Source organism: Perognathus longimembris, chromosome 2, assembly GCF_023159225.1.
Source record: "Perognathus longimembris pacificus isolate PPM17 chromosome 2, ASM2315922v1, whole genome shotgun sequence".
NCBI classification, from domain to species: Eukaryota; Metazoa; Chordata; class Mammalia; order Rodentia; family Heteromyidae; genus Perognathus; species Perognathus longimembris.
The window spans coordinates 56,249,040-56,272,663 of record NC_063162.1 but is presented as its reverse complement, the minus strand read 5'-3'; the positions used below and the strand labels follow the sequence as shown (position 1 = coordinate 56,272,663).

The following is a 23,624-nucleotide window of genomic DNA, read 5'->3' as shown; positions in this document are numbered from 1 at the left end:
CTAAGAGTGGCATGGGGTAAAGGGATAGCAGAAGGGAAGTGTGTGAGTCAGACCAAAGCCAGCATCAGGCTTCGGATGTGTGGTTGCCCACAGGGCGAGGGACACTTGACAGAGAAACTACAAGGCTTTATTTAATACTTTCTGGAAAAACTGAACTCTGGCCTGCAGAAAAATACCTTGTATTCCTATTGCCTTACAGTTGGTTAAAATCCTCAGCACCACTATGTTTTTAGGGTTTACTTTCTTCATTTTATATACAAGGGTTTACTTTCTTCGTTTTATAGCAAGAAGGCAATCAGGAAGTTTAAGCAGTTTCCCTAAGGTGACATAATACAAACAAAAGACCTGGATAAATATGGAGTCTCCTCAAATCTCAGCCCTCATATCTGTCCACCATTTTTCCCTATCTCTTCAAAGAGGGCTGGGGACAGCACCTCTGAGAGGGGCCTTAACATTCTTCTACTTGCTTCTAGGCTCCCTGAAGAAGCTGGTAACGTGTGTGTGGTGTTGTTGTTGTTGTTGTTGCTGTTGTTGTTGTTTTCAAGGTCTTGAGGCTGCTCAGCCAACCTCAAGCTGTGCCAAATATTTGGGTAATGGCAATGTACTTGCCAATAGCATCCCATAGCCCACGAATTCTCTTGCCCAAGACTCTCCCTGTTCAGAGCCCTGGATATGAGTTATATCTCTGTATAAAATTGGGGGTGTCATGATCTTCTTGACGAGTAGAGGGTAGGTGAGGAGCATCGGGGAGTCGATGTTGGGAGGAGAGGAAGAGCAGGGCCATGAGGTATACTCTAGAAGGAAGACTTGTCAGCATTCTTCTTCTCAAACTTCTGCTTGAGCTCAGACACCAGGGTAGACTGGATGGGTGCTCCCAAGTCCTTGGGTTTGGATGACAGCTGGGGTTGCTTGGGGGTAAGGGATCCCGAGACCGTAGGCACGGTCCAGTGGGCAGCTGTGCTGGGTGCCATCCTAGGGGCTGGGGGGAGAGTGGGAGCCCTGGGAGGCAGTGAGCTTCTTGCACTGTTGTTGTAGTTCTCGGTGGGAGGATCCTCTTTGAGAATGAACTTGGTAGCAGCCTTAGCCCTCCTGAACTTGAGCCACTCAACACGGACTGCGCGGGGTGCAGGACTGGGCCTTCTTCGGAGCATGCGACGCACTGGTAGGACCTTGTTGGACTTCTTGTTGCGCCAGAAGGTGGCAGTGGAGATGAGGACAGTTATGGCCACCACAACAGCCATGATGCCAGCCAACACACCCACAGCCTTCATGGGGTTGTCTTTGGTCTCTATCAGGAAGGCAGCCATGGAGTCTCGGGACAGTGTCTGGAAGAAAGAATCACCTCCTGCATTCAGTTGTTCACTCCTGCTACCCAGGAGACAGAATGGATATAGGAGTTTCCTCCAGTTCCAGGAACCCCTTTGAGATAAGCATTATGGAATTTGTTTATGTCTTTTTGTATGTATGTGTATATGTATTCATTCATTCTTTAAGTGTTGTGTTAGAGTTTACTCAGAGCCTTGAGCTGTGTGGCTCGGACATTTTTGCTCATGGCAGGCTGTCTACCATCTGATCCATGCTTTCAGATTCAGGTTTTTGCTGTTTAATTGAAGGTAAGGGTCTCTTGGATTTGTCTGCCTTGGCTGGCTTTGAGCCTCTATCTTCAGATCTCAGCCTCTTGAGTGGCTAAGATTATAACAGTGAGCCAATGGCACCTGGCTAAGTACAGACTTCTTTACAGAAAAAAATACAGGCAGAGGGAGGATGTTGCAAATCATCCTCACAGAAGTGGGGAATCGTTTTCCTGCTAAGGGCTATTTAAATATAGCATCAGTTGAGAGCAATACAGAATTATCAAGGTTGGGACACAAGCAACTGACCAGAAGCATACAAAAAGCTATTGTGTACCCAATGATTCTGCAGCCTGCAGGCTGAATATTTCCCATTACAACTAGAACAACCTTTTTAGATTAAAAACTCCTGCTCTAGGAGGGTAATGAAGAAGTGAATTTGATCCAAGTCCCTTATATCCATTCATGGAAATATTACAACGAAAATCTCTTATATATTTAATGTATACTAAATTTTAAAAGTCTTAACAAGGAGGCTGGGAATATGGCCTAGTGGCAAGAGTGCTTGCCTCGTATACATGAAGCCCTGGGTTCGATTCCTTAGCACCACATATATAGAAAACGGCCAGAAGTGGCACTGTGGCTCAAGTGGCAGAGTGCTAGCCTTGAGCAGAAAGAAGCCAGGGACAGTGCTCAGGCCCTGAGAACAAGGCCCAGGCCTGGCAAAAAAAAAAAAAAAAAAAAAAAAAAAAAAAAAAGAAGGAAAAGAAAACATTAATAAATAAATAAATAAAATTAAAAGTCTTAACGTTGAATGTCTTTTGGAGGAAGTAGAAGATGGTCCTTCTCTCTCTGCTCGTGTTGGAGAGTGGCCAGGGATAGTCTGCTACCCTCTTTGTCTAGGTATACACCATGGCCTTGTACCTACCTCAGTGTCCGTGATGTCAATCTTGAGTAAGGCCGTGGTGCTGAAGGATGGAGAGCCTCGGTCCTTAGCCTGCACCTCTACAGACCATGTGCAGTCTCTGTGGGGCGTGATGTTGTGAAGGGCATCGAGAGAGCGGATGAAGTTCTTGAGCGAGATCTCCCCTGTATGAGCGTCGATGTTGAACACATTGACTGGCTCTGCTCGGGTGATGGAGTAGTCTACTAGGTTGTTGGGTTCCTCTGCATCCTGGTCTGTTGCCTGTACATAGAGTGGGGTAGACAGAGCTGGGCTAGAGGCAAGACATGTGGGCACACTGGCTGGGTGAGCATGGAGTGAGTGTAAGTGAGTATGGAGCTGGCTGAGTTGAAGCTGGCTGATTCTGTCTGGAATAGATTAAGGTGGGAAAGGAGAATGTCTTCTCTACCACAAGTGGGGTCACTTAAGGTTGAATGTGTAAATTACATAGTTCTATTCCTAAAATTCGTCTAGGAAAGCTTGGATATTGAGTTTCTTGTCTAAGGACAGAAGTGAAAAGAAGGGGGGCTGGGGATATGGCCTAGTGGCAAGAGTGCTTGCCTTGTATACATGAAGCCCTGGGTTCGATTTCCCAGCACCACATATACAGAAAATGGCCAGAAGTGGCGCTGTGGCTCAAGTGGCAGAGTGCTAGCCTTGAGCAAAAACAAGCCAGGGACAGTGCTCAGGCCCTGAGTTCAAGGCCCAGGACTGGCAAAAAAAAAAAAAGGAGAAGTGAAAAGAAGGGGCTTGGGATTCAAACCAAAGTCAATTGGCTTTTACTTGTTTCTGTTCTCTTTTTTGTTGGGGTGGGGGCGGTTTGAGACTGGGACTCAAACTTAGTACCTGATGCTTTCACTTATTGGCCAGCACTCTACCAACTGAGGGATGCCTCCAACTCTTTGGTTGGCTTTCAGAGGTTATGCTTTCTCCACATTAGGAAAAGCATTGCTTTGAAGGCTTTGAAGCAGGCCAGCTATGGTCACTCAGACACAATCTCTCTCAGCCTCAGGTTTGCGTTTGTAAGGTCGTCTTTCTCAGAGGACCTGTCTGAGTTGGTACAAAGATAAGCTTCTGTAAAGTACCTTGTAGTCCATTATTCCATCTAAATGTTAATTCCCAGAGTCTCTCCCAGTTGCAGGAATGAGGATTTTTAGGGGAGCTCGGTGGCCTGTAACACTTACCTCAATTCTTACTGGGGTCCCCAACACCATGGTCCTTTCTTGGATGCTCTTTCCAAACTGGGGGTAGTGGTCATTGACATCGAGAAGGGTGACAAACACCTCAGCCAGGCTGTACCTGCCCTCCATGTCCTCCGCCTTCACATAAAAGTTGTACCTCGATGTAGCCTCAGCATCCAGGCTGGCCCAGGGCTGGGTGTAGATAAGTCCGGAGGACGGGTGGATGAGGAAGCTGCCAAGCACAAAGAGTTCAGGCACAGGGGTGTGCCTGTCTGCAGACAATCACGCTTACATGTGCACACATGCCCAGACATACACATACACAGGCCTGTGCACGCATGATGCATAGTTCAGCTTCTTTTCCAAAGTATCCCAACCAATCCTCTGTTAGCCTTGCATCCTGATTCTGGGGGGTGGATCTGACAACTGGTACATCCATCTACTGCTATGAAGTTTAACAACCTGAACTGCAGCCCTTCCCTTTCTTCCCATTGCCCACTTCTTCTGGAGCCCAGTTCTGCTTGCCTGGCTTGGGAGGTCATGACCCGAACTCCAGGCTGTGACCTGACCTTCTTCTTTCTCAGTTACTAACTGTGTGAGGGCCCCTATTTCTCTACCTCAGACTCCATCACTTTTCTCCACCACTTGCTCTCTCCCTACCTTGAAACCTGGGGATTCTTCAAGCCATGTTTTTATCCCTTTTAAGTCTTTCCTGCTGTTAATTGCTAGAGACCTTCACCACCCAAATCCTCTGCCAGAAGCTCCACCTGGAATTCTAGATGTACTTACAGATCTGATCCAGTTCCATAGATGGAGTATTTGACTTTGCCCCAAGGTCCTGTGTCTGGATCCACAGCCTGGAAGAAAGAAAGCTCCCAGTGGTATCTGCCAAGTAGCCAGGAGGCTCCTGGAGTTCAAGGCTGCTTCCAATGTAGAGAAGGGGAGCCTAGGGCTCAGCAGCCAGGGAGTATCTGACCTGCAGTTTGCTCTAGGCCCCTAGATTTCTTCCAGGGAGGTGCATTGTTGGAACCAAAAGGTTTAGGTCTGGGAAACTTTTATTTCTTCCTTGTAATAAAAAAAAGGATGGGTCCCTTTGTTCCAGGCCTGAAATGTATATAAAAGTCCTCCTTATAAACAATGAGAAGCAAGTGGCTTCCCTGTGGCCTTGCTACTTGCTTCTGACTGAGCTTAAGGTGGATGATGAGATATCCTATCATGTATAGATTAAAGATTGTGACTGCTCTTTTGCTAGGAGATCCTTTCCCCTTTCTGACACCGCCCCCCCCCCCAAGCAGTAATAGAGGACACAGAACTCATTGTACAGATGAAGAAACAGAGGCTAGGAAAGGACAGCAGTGCAAATAGCCCCATTAAATCAACCCTAGGCCCTGGGCTGGTCCCCAGCTTACTGTGACAGCCACCACATTGGAGCCTCCTGGGGCGTTCTCAGGGATTCTGGCAATGTAGTAGTGGGAAGTGAACTTGGGGACATTGTCGTTGGTGTCCAGGAGCTGGATCACAATGTCTGCAGTGGAGCTGAACTTCTCCGGGGTATTCACTTCAATAGCCAGGAGCTGGGAGAGGAAGGGGAATCAAAGGCTTGTTTGCCTCAAGCCCTCTCACTACCTGTCTTCCCAGGACTGCTGCAGCATCTACCTGTCTTGTCTCCCATTCCATTCTCACCTGCCATCAGGCCGTTCCAGCTACTGTCTGTGAGACTTCATATACTTCTGTTCCAATAAGCTTGCTTCAATGCCAGCTTTCTCACCATTTCCATTTGTCTTTGGGCCTCCTTATTTTTGTTGTTGTTGCTCTGCTTATCTGCACATTCCTCTCTAGTTTCAAGTTTCCTACTATTTTTATAAGCTCCTTTCTCTAGATCAAACCCGTATAATTTTATCAAGGATTCTTATTAGCTCTTCAAAGGGAATTCTAGGTAAGCATTAATTGGGGTGGCTGTGAATTCTTTATTAACTTAAGAAGAATTTTCATTTTTAAAGCAAAAATGAAAGTGTGGTTCAGTTGTAGAGACTGGCCTAGCAAGCAAGAGGCTGAGTTCAAACCCCAGTATGATCAAAAAGAAAAACAAAAGAAACAAAATTTAAAAAGCATATAGGTACATTCCTGTCTTTTTTTTTTCTTTTGGACATGGGGCTTGAACTCCGGGCCTCGGTGCTGTCCCTGAGCCTTTTTAACTCAAAGCTAGTGCTCTACCTTTTTAAGTCAAACTCCACTTCCAGTTTTCTGGTGGTTAATTGGAGAGAAGTGTCTCACAAACTTTCCTGCCTGGGCTGGCTTTCAACCATAGTCCTCAGATCTCAACTTCCTAAGTAGCTTTACGGGCATGAGATACCAGCACTCAGCCATACCTGTCCTTTTTATATTCTTTTGTGAAATTCTTCACTTTTCATTATTTAAATGCTGAATATTTCTTCTTATGGAAATTTCAAGGAATTTTATGTTAGTTGTTTTTGTAAAAGAGAAAGAATCTTTCATTTCAGGATATTTTCTTTTGGAGGTGGAGATATAGCAAAACTTGTATTTGGGGTGCTCATTTTATAATCAACAGTGTTAGTAATTTTGCTGTATTTCTAACAGTTTTTTCTGTTATTTCTCTTACATTTTTAAGGAAATAATGTCCCTTACATATAATGTTCTTTCTAATGTTTGCAGCTAATGTTGCAGCTTATTTTCTTTCTTTACCCAGGAATTCTGTTATTTTAAACATTGAGCTACATGACAGTTGTGATAGCAGACAGTAATGTTTTTTTTTGTTTTAGGCCGGTACCAGAACTTGACCTCTGTGCTGGGTTCTGTCCCTTAGCTTTTTCACTCGCCTGATTCTCTACCTCTGTGCCACAACTCCACTTTCAGCTTATTTTGCTGGACAACTGGAGACCAAAGTGTCATAAACTTTCCTGCCTAGGAAGATTTTGAACCAGATCTCAGCTTCTTGAGGGTTGTCATGCTTTGTTCCTGCCTTTAGTATTCCTTTAGTATTTAATTTTTCATCCTGATGCATGTTATGAGTGTGTATGTTTGTGTGTGATTATAAATAATTATGTAAGACATCCAATAAGATATTATTTTCCCAGTACCTAACTTATATGTTAATATATAGTATTATTTATATACGTTTAAATTTTATATAATTACAAATTTCAAAGTAGAATTATCAGAATAAACGTCAGATGTTAAAGGTTCATGAGAAAACATCTGCCCTGATTGTTGGAGTTTCTATTGTGCATCCGTTAAAATGGCAAACTATTGGCAATCTTCTTTTGACTCACCAGCCCTTGTGGTTCCCGGACTGTGAATGGTCTTCAGAAGCTGTCTGTAAGCCCTTCTTCTCCTCCTACCCTGAGACATCACCTGCTCCCCATGAGGCAGAGGAACAGGGGTTTTGGAAAGAAGAGTGGGGCCAGGAAGAGAAGGGAGTAACACGGGTCCCTTCCAGGATAACTTGTGATGATGTTGGAATGAGTTCCTGCGATCCCCTCCCCTCATCCAGGTAAGGAAGTGCAAAGCCCTACTCACCTTGAAAGTTAACACCTTGGACTTTTCAAAGTCAATAGCAGCAGAGTTCTCCACAATAATGGTGACCTGGGCTTCATTCAGAACAGTCTGCGGGACCACACGGAAGATGCCTCCGGGTCCCACCAGCCGCAAGTTGAATTTGGCATTGGCTCCCTGGGCAAGGAAAATGGAAGAACATAAGAACAAAAACACAGTGTTCATTTCAAATTGGGTGGTGAGCCTTCCTGTGGCCTTAACTCTGAAAAAAATGAGTAATTTCTTCTTTCTAAAGGTCAGTCAAGGATCAGCAAGATTTAGCAGGTTATGAGGATTAAGCAACAGTTATTAGGATAACAAACAACTGGGCAAAGGGTGTGGCAGGACATATGGAAAAACACCTGTTTGGGGGATCTGAGGACCTTTCGTTTGACTGGTTTTCATTTTCCTCCTGGGCCCTGGGTGTGGTTTCTAATCCTTTTTTCCCCTTTTTCTCAAGGCTAGCATTCTACCAATGAGTCACAGCTTGCTCTACTTCTGCCTTTTTGGTGATTAGTTGGGGGAAAATGTGTCTCACAGACTTTCCTGCCTAGGTGGCTTTGAATATTGATCCTTGGAGTTCAGCCTCCTAAGTTGCTAGGAATATAGGTGTGAGCCCCCAGTGCATGGCTCAACTTTCATTTTTTAATTGGTTATGGATACATTTAGACTCAGCTTAGGCACTGCCCTTCCACTTCCCCTGGCCAGACTTTCTCACCTCATTGTTTTTTTACCTGTCTGGCCTATACAGAGGAGGGTTGAAGCAGGCCCCGTCAGTTTTGAGGGCAAGAAGGCATACCTGGTCAGAATCATTGACCGTGATCTTCAGACCTCGTAGAATCTCCCCCTGCGGTGGATGCTCATACATGGACAGCTCAAACCTGTTCTGGGGCCCGCTCTCTCCGTAGAACGTTGGTGGGTGGTTGTTGAGGTCCACTATCCTGATGGTGACTGGAGTCATGGCCTGGGCAGCTAGGCTTCCTGGAGAGCTGACTTCTGTCACCTGGGAGTTGGGACAAACAGACATGGCTCTGTGTCCAGTCGAATCTTTTTTTTTTCCTAGTCCTGGGGCTTGAACTCTAGGTGTTGGTGCTGTCCCTAAGCTTTTATGTTCAAGGCTAGCACTCTACCACTTGAACCATAGCTCCTCTTCTGGCTTTTTGCAGTTATTTGGGGATAAGTCTCATGGACTTTTCTGCCCAGGCTGGCTTCAAACTGTGATCCTCATATCTCAGCCTCCTGAATAGCTAGGACTATAGGCATGAGCCACTGGTGCCAGGCTTCCAGTGGAATATTAGTGGTCCATACATTCCTGCTTTCGAGCATCTATACTTGGTGCTATGCCAGGTACCTTTGTGTGGTCCCCTCTCCTTAGGGTAGACTAGGTTAGCAATTGCTTCTAATTTAAAACATATAGTAAAAATGACAAAGCAGGCTGCAGTTCAATTACAAGAGACTCTAACTTGCATTTCGCTAGCAAAGTCTCCCTTTCTGAGTTTGCTGAAACAAGCAGCTATGCTGAGAAGTCTATGTGACAAGGAACTAACAATAACTCCTAGCTAACATGTTGAACAACTGAGTCATACCAATAATTAACCAAAGTAGGAAGGCAATCTTTCCCCAGCCAAGCCTTCAGCTGAGAACTGAGGCCCAGATGACACTCTAATTGTAGAACTCATTGAAGAGACCTTGGTGTGAAGACCCAGGTGTGAATGGGTCAGATAGAAGTGTATGCCAGATATAAATGCAAATTGTCTCTTTTGTCTGTGCGTGCTGGCATTGAGGCTTGAACCCAGGGCCTAAAACTTTGTCCCTTAGCTTTTTTTGCTCAATTCTGGCACTCTCGCACTTGAGCTACAATCCACTTCTGGCTTAACTGGAGACAAGAATGAGTCTCATAGACCTTTCTGTGTGGGCTGGATTTGAACTGTGATCATTAGATTGCTCATCCTCCTATGTAGCTAGGATTACAGGTGTGAGCCACTGGCACCCAGCCAATGTACGTTAGCTTAAGCCACGATGTTTGGGGAAATTTGTTTGGAAGTATTAGAAGTTGCTGAAGGCCCATAGTCACCTCAAAAAATCATATGGCAAATGTCATATATTCCTCTTCCACATCCTTTCCCTTGTTACTTTATTTTATTTATTTTTTTAGTTCCAGACCAGGACTCACTCAATATATTATCTGATGCTTTTGCTCAGTGCATGGCACTCTGCTACCTGAACCATGCCTCCAACCCCAGGATTGGTTATTTCCTCCAGCCTCCCTTATTCTATAAGTGTACTCTGGCTCAGTCAGGATTCTTTTTATAATGACTTTCCCTGGACCCTGTTTCTTCACACCTGGCAGCTGTCCTAACTTCCTAACTCTACCTTCTCAGAAGACTGTGCCTTCTTTGTTTAAAAAAAATGTATTGTTATTATAAAGGTGATGAAAAAAGGGGTAGCAGTTATGTAATTCAGATTATGAGTACATTTCTTTTTGGACAATATCACCCTTCCTTGCTCTCTCCCAGTTTTTCTCTCCTGTCGCCACCCACAAGTTGTATAGTTCATTTTCAACATAGTGTCTAGTGAGTACCACTGCTGCATTTGTTCGCCCTTTGTCCTTCCATTAGACTGTGCCTTCTCCACTTCCTACCCCCACTGGATTCTCACCTGTCCCCCACTTAGAGGCTTCACACTGAGTCCTACACTGCATCCAGCGCAATCACCTTTGCATTTTTCCAAGGGCTCCATCCACTTGGCTAATGTGGCTCTGTTTTCAGCAAGTTTCCACTGACTTTTCTGATCCCTCCTGGATCTCCTCCACCTCAAGTCAGCCTCTGATGCTCCTGTAGTTGTGTATTTGCTCCACTTCTCCTCTCTCCCAACAGCTGTTCTCAGGGTGATCTCATTCCCTCTCATGCCTTTCGTGTGGACATAGATTCCTCCAAGATTCAGACCTGTGTGATCAAGTTTAGATGGCCAACCTTGAATGTCCCCTAGGCAGAGACTCATCATCTACCTTCTACTAATCTTATCTCCTTTCCTGAGCTTACCATATAGTATCAACCTGAGTTGCATCCACCCTCTGCCATCCCTTCCTATTCCCATTCAATTGCCATCTTTTGTGAAATCTGCTTCCTTCCTACTTTGTAATTGTTTCCTTCTGTCAGCCCACCTCCTTCACTCCTACAGGCCCTCTTCCTTGATGGATGGCCCTGCCTCCTCTTCAGGTCCCATCATACCTGACTTGAAACCAGGGTTGCCAACTGCTGGAGACCATAGTTCTCAACTGATAGATGTCTTATCTCCTGGACAGTCACAGAATCCACAGCCCTAGATACATTGATGACCCAGGAGAACATTTTTCTTCTTGGCCATAGTTTACAAATCTACTAGTTACTGAGCAGCCAGAGTAAGCTTTTAAACCTCTCTCTCTCTCTCTCTCTCTCTCTCTCTCTCTCTCTCTCTCTCTCTCTGTGTGTGTGTGTGTGTGTGTGTGTGTGTGTGTTAGTGTGTTAGTATTGATTGGTGTTGAACTTAGGGCCTTGATCTCTCATTTCACTTAGAGCTGGCACTCAACCACTTGAGCCATGCTTCCACATCTGGCTTTTTGTTGGGTAGGTGGAAATGAGTCTGTTACAGTTTTTATTGTCCTGGCTGGCTTTGCACTGGGATCCTTATATCTGAATAACTAGAATTTCAGGCATGAATCACTCACTGGTGCCCACCTGAGCTTTTTAACTTGTAATTGAGCTTCTGACCCAAATCTTTCAGTGCTTTTTAGAATTATGATTGCAAAAAGGACAGCCACACCATAGAATTAAAAACAGAGCCAGCCACTTATAGCTCATGCCTATAATCCTAGCAACTCAGGATCACCTCCCCCCCCCCCCAAAAAAAAACCCCACGATTTTGAGAGAGCAAACAATAAGGCATTATAAATTTGGTATAGAACCCTTCTAACAGCCTCTGCACAGATTGCAGACCCTGATATAGGAAAAATCCAACATTCACATGTGAGCCTTGCTCTCCTGGAATGGCTAGGAGTTCTTCCATGCTCCTGTTATTGCTACCCATCGGCTCTGCTCCACATTCACTTCACTCCTGGCCAATTCCCTATTCACAGGCTTATGGCTTTGGATGCCTTTATTCCACTCTAACCTTCATTCCTCCCACCCGCAGCCCCTCCACCAGTGTTCATCCACAGACTGGATTCTACCCATACTGGATGCGTTGCTACATTCATCCTTCCTTCACCTGCCTTTGCATGATTCTGGCTTGCAAATTCATGTTTCTCTTCACTGGAGACACCACACTGATCTGCAACAATCTGAGTAAGTGCTCCTTGAAGCGTTATCTAGCTCCTTCTCCAGATTTAACCCCTGGGTTGTATTCCTTTTGTAGATTTCCAGAGCTAGAGAGTGGAAAAGGCAGGCCAAATGAAAGAGAGGAGTGTTACCTGTACATGCAGCTCATACACCTCTCTCCGGAGCTGGGCAGGGCTCTGCATCACAGAGATGACTCCAGATGTCTCATTGATTTCAAAGGCTCCATCACTCCCTGTCAGAGATATACCCTGCAGTTCAGCACAGGGCCAAAGGAGGGAGCAGGGGAGGCAGAGTTGGGAGAGGGACTCTGCATGAGTTTATTAGGTGCCATTGTTTGCGATCAGGCTCCAAGTGATATGAAGGCTGCAGCCACACCAGGGACCCTGATGTCTGCTCAGCTTCTGCCTAGGTGTGGGAACAGTACACACCAGGGTTGGCTGGGTTCCAGTCCACTGATGGGGATTTAGGGCTCTTGGTTAGCACCTCTGAGCCTCAGTTTTCCCATCCACTTATAGAGCTAACACTAGGGAGATGTCAGAGCATCATTGCATTTAATTATTTAATTCAACTATATGCTCTAAAGCAAAAAAAAAAAAGCTAAAAAGAACAAAATGAAGCAATTCTAAGAGTGTAAAAACTATGACAGCATGCCCAGCATGACAGGAGCAATGGCCGCAGCTTGTGTTGCTCTCCAGCCCTTCATGGGACCCATTCTGGGTATAATGAAAAGCAGGGATGGAGCACTCATCTCCTGCCCCTCATCTCCAAAGCATTGCGCTCCCCCTAGGCCTGTAGGTGAGGGAACCAGATTCTAAAAAGGCTGGAAACAATTCTACTCACTTAGAAATTCAGACATCACCCCAAAAGTGTCCAGACTCACCATTCATGAGGTTGTAGAGGAGGTGGTTGGGTTTGCCCCGATCTCCATCAATGGCAACTACAGTCAGCACCTCTGAGCCCTTTGGAGACAAAAGCAAACTCCCTGAGCTTGATGTATATCCTTGGAATCTCCTCTCTCTAGATTCTGCTCTATCACAGGGAGGAGGCAATGCTCCCACACAGTTAACGAGCAAGCCTTACTGGCCTTAGAGCATTACTCTGTCCTGCTGAGATGAGAAGTCTCAATACCCACTGGCCTCCCAGGAGTGGAGAGACAGTGTGAACCTGGCCACTTCCTAACCCACCAGGTCAGAGTTTGGGCTTCCCAGAGACTTTGAGCCTTTTGACTGACTCCTGCTCATTCCATGCTTATTTCATTCCTCATTCTAAACCCTCTACTTCCAGCTTCACTATGCTCTGTCTGACATCTTTGGCCTTCATCCTACCCAGAGGTATAGGGGTAGACGTGAGAGGTAGGTGGAAGCGAAGTAGGAGGAGTCACAGAGCACCTCTAACAGCAGGTCTCAGATTTAGGATTTGATCCTGTGACCTCCAGGATATCAGTCAAAGAGATAGGAATCACAGCGCCTGAGCTAAACTGGGAAAGAGAATTGCACTCATGCAGGATGAACCTTGGAGGTCAGGCTGAGTGGAAACATTGGAGGTTTGTCTGGAGGCCACCAGAAGTCTAAACAGGAGGGGAATTGAGACTAACTTCCTGCTGGGCCTGTGGAAACCAGACAAACATCATAGTGGTTCTGCAGTGGCTGATCATGGTAGGACCACTGATCCAGGCTATAGGTTTGGGGCTGACAAGGCACAAAGGAAACTTTTGGATGTATGAGAAATGCTCTTCCTAAGCTGAGCCTGCCTGCCACCTGGCACCCCCTCATTTCCCACTCATTTCTAGCAGCGGATCTATGTGTCTGGGCTGGAGTAATTGGGAATGCATGAACAAATGTTGCACCCAGCCTCAGCACACAGGAGATGCTGCACACCTTTGTGTGAGCTTCTTCCCCTCTCTTACTCTTCAGAAGATTAAAGAACATGTTTGTGTCCCAAGCCCAGGTAAGTCCAGGGCCAACATCTGTGTGGGAAGGGCAGCCAGTGGGACTTGGGAATTGCAAAGAACAGGGCAGGGTATGTCTGAGGGAGATACTGGACGAGGGACACAACCACCTACCAGAAGTGTGTCCTCATACACATAGCCATAGTAGGGTGTGCCCACAAAAACTGGGGCTGTATCCTGTACATCCTCCACATTCACCGTGACAGTGGCCGTAGCTGAGAATGCCACGTGGGCCCCTCGAAGCTTGCCTCCACCATCCTAGAGAGGAATCCCGGACACAGAAAGGAGGGTTAAGGAATACAGATGGGCTTGGCTCAGGAGTCAGACAGGTTCCACTGGAAACTGTCTCCTGCCACCTACAGGCTGTGAGGTCAGCTGCCTGGCTGAGTGAGATCTGTGTACTCCTGAAGTTCATTGTCCCCTTGCAGGGATGCTGGGAAAATCAGATGACACATGAAAGCTTTCCGTCAGTGCTCAACATGCTCAACATTCCTTTGGATATGAGGTCTTTCTGGGGACATGGAGTGGGAAGCCAGTATCAAAGCAGGGAAGAGTCAGAGCTGAATTCTCACTTCCCACCAGGAACCAAGCATCCAACAGTTCCTGAGAGAGGCTCACCAGGAATACGACTTAGGTGTAATGAAAGTGTGCCCTGAGCAGAACCCTCACAGGGCAGCTGGCACCATTTCCAAGCCTCCTCGAACAAGCTACAACACAATGGATGAGAATGGCTCATAGCTTACATGTGATCTGCAAGGGGCTTCTGGTCAAAGAAGCTGCTAGGTACTCGCCTGGGGTTAAGGGGTGGGGAGGGAGGAGCTTGACTGAGCACTGCTGATTCTCAAGCATGCTGCCCTATTCACTCCAGAAATCTGAGGAAATTAGTTAAGCTTCAGGAATAAGTAGTTGAGGAAGCAGAGGCCATGAGAGGGTAGCTGGTCTCCTGGAGAAGAGGAATTGGGTGGGGGGGCAAGGGTAAAGAGAAGTGCCTATTGGCCAGATTGTGATACACACCTACCTGCCCCTCCTTACTGCGTGTCAACCTAGTGAAGGCTGAGGAGAGGGGGATCCTCCTCTGCCCCACCCTCTCTATTACCTTGGCAACCACAGTGACAAAGTGGGCCCGTGACTTCTCATAGTCCAGCGTGGCCCCCGGCTGGAGACGCAGAACACCACTATGGCGGTCCATGGCAAAGTAGGTAGAGTGCAGGTTCTGTAACAGAGAGTAGTTAGATGTCAGGGCAGAACTCAGACCAGTCCCAGGAATGTGCACTCTGCTTGTGAAGGAATTCTCATCTACTCTCATGGTGGACTTGCTGGCCTTGAGGCTGAGGTTCCATAGGCAAGGCCACTGGCCTTTCTGATCCCAGGGTCCTTCTTCATGGGGTTTATTGGGGACTTCAGTCAAAGTGAGAATTGTTCCCTTCCAGTAAGTCCTTAGCTTTTTATATCTGCTCAGCTGGAAAACATGCAGCCGTGGGATAAAATCCAGCAAGTAGAATGGTAGAGGTATCTGGGGCTTAACACTCATGGAGAGGTGAGAATCTTGGAGACCTTCAGATCCACCAAGCACCTGACTGTGTCCTGCTGCCGGTGGCCCCTGCTGGGGCAGGGCAGGCTGGAGCAGGCTGGCAGGAGCACCTGCTTCCTGTGCTTCAGACCCTTATTCTGCTGGGGAAGGTCAGTGGCTAAGCACCGGGTACTGTGACTGTAGCTTTCTATATATGAGATCTTCACAGTAATGTAATGAACCTATGCCTTATCGTTCCTGCTGAGCTATAAAAGTTAGGTAATGTGTTGGAGTTACATAACTTGTAAGTAGGGGGCACTCTTGGTACCCATGGAGTACAGGACATTTCTTCACAACCTGTGGTTTTACCCACTAACCTGTACTGATTTAAAAATTATAAAGGACTGGTAACCAGATAGGGAGAAGAGAGGAAATGCTGCAGAAATCGCAGCCATGGGAGGGTGACTTGGCTCATTCCTGGGGAAACCTAAAAAGGTGGAAGGGGTACTGGGCACCTGCAGCTCATGCCTATAATCCTAGCTACCAGGAGTCTGAGATCTGAGGACTGAGGTTCAAAGACAGCCTGGGCAGGGAAGTTTTTGAGACTTGTCTCCAATTAACCACCAAAAAGCTGGAAGTGGAGCTATGGCTCAAATGGTAAAGCACTAGTCTTGAGCAAAAAAGCTCAGAGATAGCAACCAGGCCCTGAGTTCAAGCCCCATGATGGGTATCAAAAAAGGGGGCCCAGAGGTAAAAGGAAGAACCCACAACTTTTGTCAAAGTGACATGAAGGGAGAAAGGTATGCACACTTGGGCCTCATAACTCTACTTATTTTGAAAATTTCCTCTTCATTTCTCCTTCCTGTTGATCATCCCAAGCTCAGGTGGGTTTCTTATGCTCTGAGGGTATCCAGGCCTCCTGGGGAAATGGGGGGAAGTGGAGGGCTGTGAGTCCTGGGGCTTCAAGGAGAGGGCAGTGACAGTCAGGGGAGGAAAACCTCTCAAGTTGTACAGTATAATCCTGGTGTAGTATAGAGAACAACAGAGGTGCTGGTGATAGAGGTGGAAGGTGGCTAGGTGCCCCGGCTGCAATGGGTATGTCCCATCTTACCTGCAGAAAATAGGTGACACTTCCTCCAGAGCCTGTGTCCTTGTCCACTGCATGAACCTTAAAGATGCTGCTTCCAGAAGGGGTGTCCTGGGGGGAGGGGTCACAGCCACAAGGGAGGGTCAGGGGCAGTGATAAGGTTCTCAGGGAGCTAGATGCATGGGGGCCCAGGGAAGGGGACAGCAAAAATAGTGAGAAGATGGTGTCAATGTAAGTGTGCTCCCGACAAGGCAGGACCAGCCATGGAGGAGACATGGCGGAGGAAGCAGGGAACAGGGGAAGGAAAGGGGGAGGCAGAAGACTTGGCAGGGAGCTAGGGATGCACTCAAAGTGAGAGGGGAAAGGAAAAGGCAAGTCTCACACCCCCCCCCAATAGATAAAGGGTTTAAATATGAAGTGGCAATATTCAAATTGACATATTTAAATTCACCTGAGACCACTGAGACACAATGAGAGTAAGAATGAAACATCTTTCTCCTGTTGAATGAGCAAACATTTGAAACTTTGAGAATTCCTGGCACAGGCAAGGGACACAGGGAGAAACCACCCTCTAAGTTGCAGGACAAGGAGAAAGCAAGGAAAGCAACTTGGTAACATAAATATTTGTGCTTTTAATTCTGTATCTTAAAGAAATCATCTTTCCATCCTGCTGCTTTTTCTCACTTTCACTTTCTCTCTTCTGTCCTCTGTCCCTCCTCTCCCTTCACCCCCCCCAACTCCCTTTCCTTCCCTTTCTTCTTTTTTTTTTTGTATTGAAAATATTTTATAATCAATTCCCTAGAATCCTAACCATCTAGTACATGAAAAAAGTATATGATGGAACACGTCAATTCCCTTTCTTCTTATCTGGTTTTGTGGGAGTGAACATAGGATCCTGAGCAGATAGGCAAAGTATGCCACCATTGACTTATCTTCCTCTCCTTAAAGAAATAATTCCAAAAAATAATAATAATTCCTCCTCCTCCTCTTCTTCTTCTTCCTTTCCCCTTCCCTCCTTCTCTTCTTCCTCCTCCCTTTCTTATTTTTCTACCTCCTCTTCCTCCCCCCCTCCTGCTTCTTCCTTTCTTCTTTACCCCTCCTCTCCTGTTCTCCTTTTGCATTTTTTTGGTGGGTTATGGGGCTTGAAATCTGGGTCTGGGTGCTGTCCCTGAGCTCATCAGCTCAAAGCTAGCACTCTATCACAAGCCACTTATGGTTTTCTGGTGGTTAACTGGAGATAAGAATCTCATGGACTTTCCTGCCTGCGTTGGCTTTGAACCTTGATCCTCAGATCTCAGCCTCCTGAGTTGCTAGGATTACAGATGTGAGCCACTGGCACCTGGCTTCTTCTCCAATTTTTATAATGGAAATTCAACTTAAAGCCCCCATGTTGCTGGGCAAGTACCTTATCATGTCTCCAGCCCTTTGATTATTAGTTTAGGTTTTGATAGGATCTCATACTTTAATCTGACCCAGCCTTGGATTTTGATCCTGCTATCTCCTCCTCAACAGTTGCTGGGATTAGAGGATGTACCACCACAACTGCTCCATGGAAATAATCTCAAAAGAAAATGTCTGTTATATGCTGGAATTATAGCACTAGAGAGGTGCAGGTGGAAGGACCTGGAGTTTGAGGCCAGCCTGGGGAGCATAGCAAAACCCTCTCCAATAAAAAAAGAAAAGAAAAGAAAGAAGAGAAGGAATGAAGGCAGAGAGGAAAGGAGAAAGGGAGGGAGGGAGGGAGGAAGGAAAGGAGAGGGAGAGAGAGAGTATGCTTAGTAGTGGATGTTTATTACAATAGCAAAATTTTCAAAGTTAAATATCCAAGCATAAAGGAATGATTCAGTTAACTGAACCATTAACCAGAATGTGTTAACTTGATGGAAGCTATTAAAGTGATGGTCACTCAAATTTTATGGTCAGTGAAGAAAGGGCTTATGGTATAAATTAAATGAAAAACAGGACATAAAAAGTACATGAATAGTACAATCACAAGTATGTTAAATAAAGAAGAAAAAACACAAAAATAGTAGAAAGATATTTAAACTTTACACAGAGGGATTGAGAGTAATTTTTTCAGTCTTTCCCCCTTACTTTTCTATACCATATTTCTACTAAGTATGCATTATGATTACAATGGAAGGGACTAAGTGAACATTCCTTTGATATAAGAATGCATGGGAGAGACTGGTGCCAGTAGCTTATGCCTGTAATCCTAACTACTCAAAGCTATCCCAGGCAGAAAAATCTGTGGGACTCTTATCTTCAATGAACCAGCAAAAAGCTAGACGTGAAGCTGTGGTTCAAGTGGTGGAGTGCCATGCTTGAGCAAAAAAGCTAAGGGACGGTTCCCAGGCCCTGGATTCAAGCCCCAGTACTGTCCCTCCCCAATGATAGGTAGATAGGTAGATAGATAAGATAAGATACATACACACATAGTCAGATAGATTGCATGAGAGGTCACAGTGGCAGAGATGGGGGAAGACACAGAAGCCAGTGCCCTCTAATGAGTAGCAGGTGATGGGTAGGTGCTATGCAGTCCAGATTCAAGTTCTCTGGGCTATAATGCAGACAAGGGCTTGTGTGAGAGCATCCTCTCTTCCCTGTAGCCCTCACTCACCTCTGGAACCAGGATGACATAAGGCTGCTGGATGAAGCTGGGTGCCTCATCATTAGCATCAGTCACCAGGATCACAACTTTTTCTGCCACCTGATAAAGGCAGATAGATGGGCTAGGAGTTAGGACATTGAGACCTTCTAGTGGATAAAAAGATGTTGGCTATTAAGACAACTGGGAGCATAGTCCTGCCATATTTTCTCCTCCTCCTCCATTTCTTTTCTTTGGTTCCATTCATTCAGTAAATATATATAAAATGAATCAAACACTGGATGTCAAGCATTGAGTCCTGTTTTAGAGAAAGAGTCTGATGGTGCACTGATTTGCAATGGCCATGGGTGGCTTAGATATGGAGCAAAGATCAACCTAGAGGAAAACGTACAGATATCATTTGGGGTGACAATTGCCAGTGTGCCAGGTTTGGAGAGTGTGGGTCCACTCAAGGGCATGCTGTGCACCATAGCCTACATAAAGGCATTGCTCAGGATTGATTACTGGAGCTAGAGGCTCTAAGGAAAGCCTCAGCCCCAGCTGTACGCAGCCGAGGGGCTCCTGGGAGGGCTGGCTACAAGTCCTAAAGTGCGTTTGCCAAGGTAGAAAAATAGGCCAGGAAAATGGGACTGCATGTGCAAGGGCAAAGAGGGGTGAGATGCAGGGTGTGATTGCAGATATACAGGAGGTTCCTGTCTATGTGGCTGTAGGATGGATGGATGAAGAAAGGCGAGGAGAGGTAGGTGGCATCGCACAGGAATCCCTGAGCACCTGAGTGACAGACACATGGACAGGTGGGGACCAGCAGCTGCCATTTGGGGAGCCAAGATCTACATTTATTTCCTAGTGATGGTAATTTGAAGGGGGGGGGGGGGTTGGGATGGCTGGGGAGCCTCTGGGACTTACTACAGCAATCCTAGCAAGCACTAATTAGAGCAAGGGAACATGGTGGCTGTGGGGAAGTAGGTGAGGGGAGACAGCTGCGTGGACAGGTGTTTAGTTTGGACAACGAAGGAAGAGGCCAAGACCCATTTGGGAGAAGGCAGATACAGAATTGAGAAAAGCAGCTCTGGGGAGATGCATGGGTGTGGTTGCTACATCAGAAGCTCAGCTGAGAGAGCCTGCTATCAGTTTCCTCTCTCCTTTTCTTCCTCCCTTTCTTCTTCACTCCCTTTCCTCCCTTCTTGCATCTCTCCCTCTTCTTTCATTTTTTCCCTCTCTTCCTTCTTCCCCCTCTCCCTCTCTCTTTTCCTCGTTCCTTTCCTCCCTGCTTTCCTTCCTCTTTCTCTTCCTTTCTTCTTTTCCTCCTTCTCCTCTGGTCTTACTGTGGCCCTCTGCTGTGGGCACTTTGGGCAAGTCATGCTAGTCTCTGCTTGAGCTTGCCAGGGAGGCTTCAACTGGGTTGGGAGACAAACTGAGCCCTCTCATGCCTGACTGCATGCAGCCCAGACCCCTGGAGGCAAGACTCACCAGGTTCAGGCCGTCAGAAATGCTGATGATGGCTTCAATCTCATCCTCTCTCTGTAAAGCACAGGGATAGAGTGAACAGCCTTGGGTGTAACAGGTCACCGGGGACCAGAGACTGGGTGGGACTCCATCCCCTCAGATGTAGGGGACACAATCACAAAGTCACTAGATCAGAGGATGCCGGGGCTGTGCAGTGACATTAGCCTCCACCACGGAGTCCACACAGCAGTCTCTGTGGGTTCCTTTACCTTTCCCTGCCCCCCCCCAGAAGCTAGTGGATTCTGCCATTGAACCTGAGGTATCCACAACCTCATAGCAGAGGTCCAGCTTTGTAGCTACCTAAACTGACTAGCTAGCTGTAGGTTCTCAATAGGGAGAGAAAGCCCAAAAGCCCACTCTCCAACCCTGTAGATTCAGTAGGGCACAGACAGGAGCTTTTCCAAGCTTGATTTCTTCTCTCCTCTCTCTCTCTCTCTCTCTCTCTCTCTCTCTCTCTCTCTCTCTCTCTCTCTCTCTCTCTCTCTCTCTCCTGTGTGCTGCAAGAATCTCCTGTGGCTTACAGTGCCTTTCTAAGCACTGGCTTGAAAACAGTCTTGAGAATGCCTCTTTCAGAAATTTCAACATGCAGATTTCTTCTTAATAGCACATCCTTGAAAGGTAAGCAGGGCTGGCAGATGTGAGGGGGCCCATTATTCACTCTGAGTGAGTAAAGTTTCCTCTGCTAATGAGAACCAGAGCTGCTGGAGTGAGGGAGAACAGCCCACTCCTCAGCCCTTCCTAGCAAAAGGGCCTAATGGATACCAGCCGAGCCCAGCTAGGAGAAATTCAAGACCATCAAGTCAAGGAGACAGCTGCCCCAATGCACTCCTCAAACTTTCTCCCTACCTCTCTGTCCAACTCCTCTACCAGAGTGATGTTTCCAAAATTGGGGTCAACAGAAAAGATGTTTCTAGTGCCGGGGTCAAAGCTGATGTGGTAGGAGAGGGGATCTCCCTCAGGATCTGTTCCATTCAAGGTGTATACGTGAGAGCCTGAAATAAAACACAAGGACCAGAGAGAGGAGCTTAGATTCTGGGATGCAAACTTCCCTTTAAAAGTGGCAGCTGCCATGCCTGTAATCCAAGCTACTCAGGAGGCTGCATCTGAAGATGGCAGTTTGAAGCCAGCCCAGGCAGGAAAGTCCATGAGACTCTATTAATCATTAAAAAAAAAATGGATGTGAAGCTGTTGGCTTAAGTGGTAGAGTGCTAGCCTTGAGCCAAAGAAGCTCAGCGACAGTATATAGGCCATGAGTTAAAGCCCCAGTGAGGTGCATGTGCGTGTGCACGCACACATGAAGTGGCAACTGCTCAGAGCTAAGGATTCAACTGTTAAGAGTGAATATTCAATTCAGTGCCAAAGTTACAGCCCTGAATAGGGCACTTACAGCTGGCCTCACACCTGTTGGTGACTTCCAACTTAAAAAGAAATCTCTAATCTTTTCAACTGTTAGATATTATCAGCCACATTCAAGATTGTCATCTCCATTACAGTCTACAGAGGAAACTGCTATGTCTAACAGTAACAACTTTATTTCTCTGGACCAATTCCTCTTTCCGGGAGGCAAGTCTAGGGGACTCCTTGGGATAGGGGAGGTGGCAAGGGGGAATAAAAGCACTGACTACCCATGTTTAGTGTTACATCCCCCACCACATGCCTGAACTGGTTTTTATAGGTTTTCTGGATGCAAGTGCATCCTTTTTTCTCTCTCTTGCCATTGCCACATCTCAGCCAGTTGCATATTCTTGACTTATGGATTATTTATTATTGATTTGTGTTAGTTCTGGTGCTTGAACTCAGGGCATGAGCACTACCCCTTAGCTTTTTGCTCAAGGCTAGTATTCTACCACTTGAATCACAGCTCCACTTGTAGCTTTTGGGTGGTTAATTGGAGAAAAGAGTCTCGTGGACTTTCCTGCCTGGGCTGGCTTGGAACTGCAGATCCTGAGATCTCAGTCTCCTGAGTAGCTAGGATTATAGGTGTGAGCCACGGGTACCCAGCTTAGGTTGATGATTTTCAACTTAGAGATCTGAGGCTGTGCTCAAGATTGCACAGTCTTTTAGCAGCATCTTTGAGCCGGTCTGCAGCCTGCATGCTGCCTTAGGCTCTTGCTCTGGTCCCCAGGAATGGCCTTCGCTTCTTGGGTCACCATAGCAGCGGTAACCTCTCTTTCCTCTCATAACTCTGGGGAATTCAAAGCACAAACAGGGCACCCTGGGGAGCACACAACCTGGCATTGGATGCTGTAGTCCAGGGGATGGGAGCTGCCTTTAGGGAGACCGATGGTGTCCGGGGAGGTGCTGGAGTCAATCAAGGCTACTTACCTACAGGCGTGTCTTCCGGGAGGCTGAAAAGGGCCATGTTTCCACTGGTGCTGCCCAACCCATTGTCAAAAAAGTGGGGGGCAAAGTTGGCCTGGGCTAGGAAGAAAAGACAGACACTCAGACATCCAGAGCGAGCGAACAAGAGAGACAGAGAGGGAGAGAGACAGAGAGACAAAGAGAGACAGAGAGAGCAGCATGGACACTAAGGACCAGTGGGCAGGAGGATGCTCTGACTCGCTGTCCACAGCGCCCCGATGGTCCCCACTGGCACACCCTGAAGATCTCCCCCACTTCACCTCACTGCTGTGGGCCTCAAGCTTGTGCGGGACATACACGATGTGAGAGCATTTACACAACCCTTCTCCATCCAAGGATCGACAGGGAAGCCTTGCTCAGGGCGGGGCAGTGACCTGGCTCAGATGACCCCACGAGGCCAGGAGGCAGGACCGCCCCCCACCCCGCATGCCGCCGGCGGAGCAGGAAACCCTCCCGCCCAGGGTCAGAGGCCAAGCACCGAGGACGACACTAGCTCCAGCGCAAATCCGCTCTTGGGGCGCGCTCTGAGAGCGTCCCACTACCCACCACCACCACCACCACCCCCCACACACACACACTACTCGGACAGGGCTTGGTGGCCGGAAGGCTCCCCTCACCCGCCCTCCCGCGTCCCGCGGCTTGAGTCTGGGAACCAGGACGGTGCCTCTGGAGCCCAAGCGGGAAGAAACGGAGGGTCCCCTCGAGTCCCCGCCCCCGCCGTGTCCACTCACCCAGGCAGAAGCGCAGCAGCCCCAGGGCCAGGGCGGCCCGCGGCCCGCGCTTCATGTCTCCCCGGGTGGGTGCCGAGCGCAGCCGCCGCCGACGCCAGCGGGACCGGGCGCCGGAGCGCGGATCATGCCCTGGGCGCGCGGGCAGAGCGCGGAGCGCAGAGTGCAGCGCGGGCGGCGGCGGCGGCGGCGGCGGCGGGAGGGGCGCGGGGCGGGAGTGCGGGGCGGTACCGGGGCGCTAAGCGGATGACACTCCTGGGATTTGCGCAGCTGGACGGCTCCTGCCCACTGCCTAATGAGGCCAATTAGTGGG

The 23,624-nt window shown here is 47.5% G+C and overlaps 1 protein-coding gene across 1 annotated transcript; it reads right to left on the bottom strand.

The window, feature by feature from the left end:
• Positions 1–794: 794 nt before the first annotated feature.
• Positions 795–23,369, bottom strand: Cdhr1 (cadherin related family member 1). Its single transcript, XM_048335916.1, has 17 exons — positions 23,315–23,369; positions 22,548–22,643; positions 21,069–21,214; positions 20,187–20,237; positions 18,729–18,818; positions 16,133–16,219; positions 14,608–14,724; positions 13,626–13,769; positions 12,444–12,522; positions 11,695–11,795; positions 8,047–8,250; positions 7,233–7,385; positions 5,105–5,269; positions 4,485–4,552; positions 3,699–3,927; positions 2,500–2,757; positions 795–1,325 (listed from the first exon to the last, which is right to left on the bottom strand). Exons 1-17 carry the CDS (start codon positions 23,367–23,369, stop codon positions 795–797), a joined length of 2,574 nt encoding a protein of 857 aa, XP_048191873.1.
• Positions 23,370–23,624: the final 255 nt, after the last annotated feature.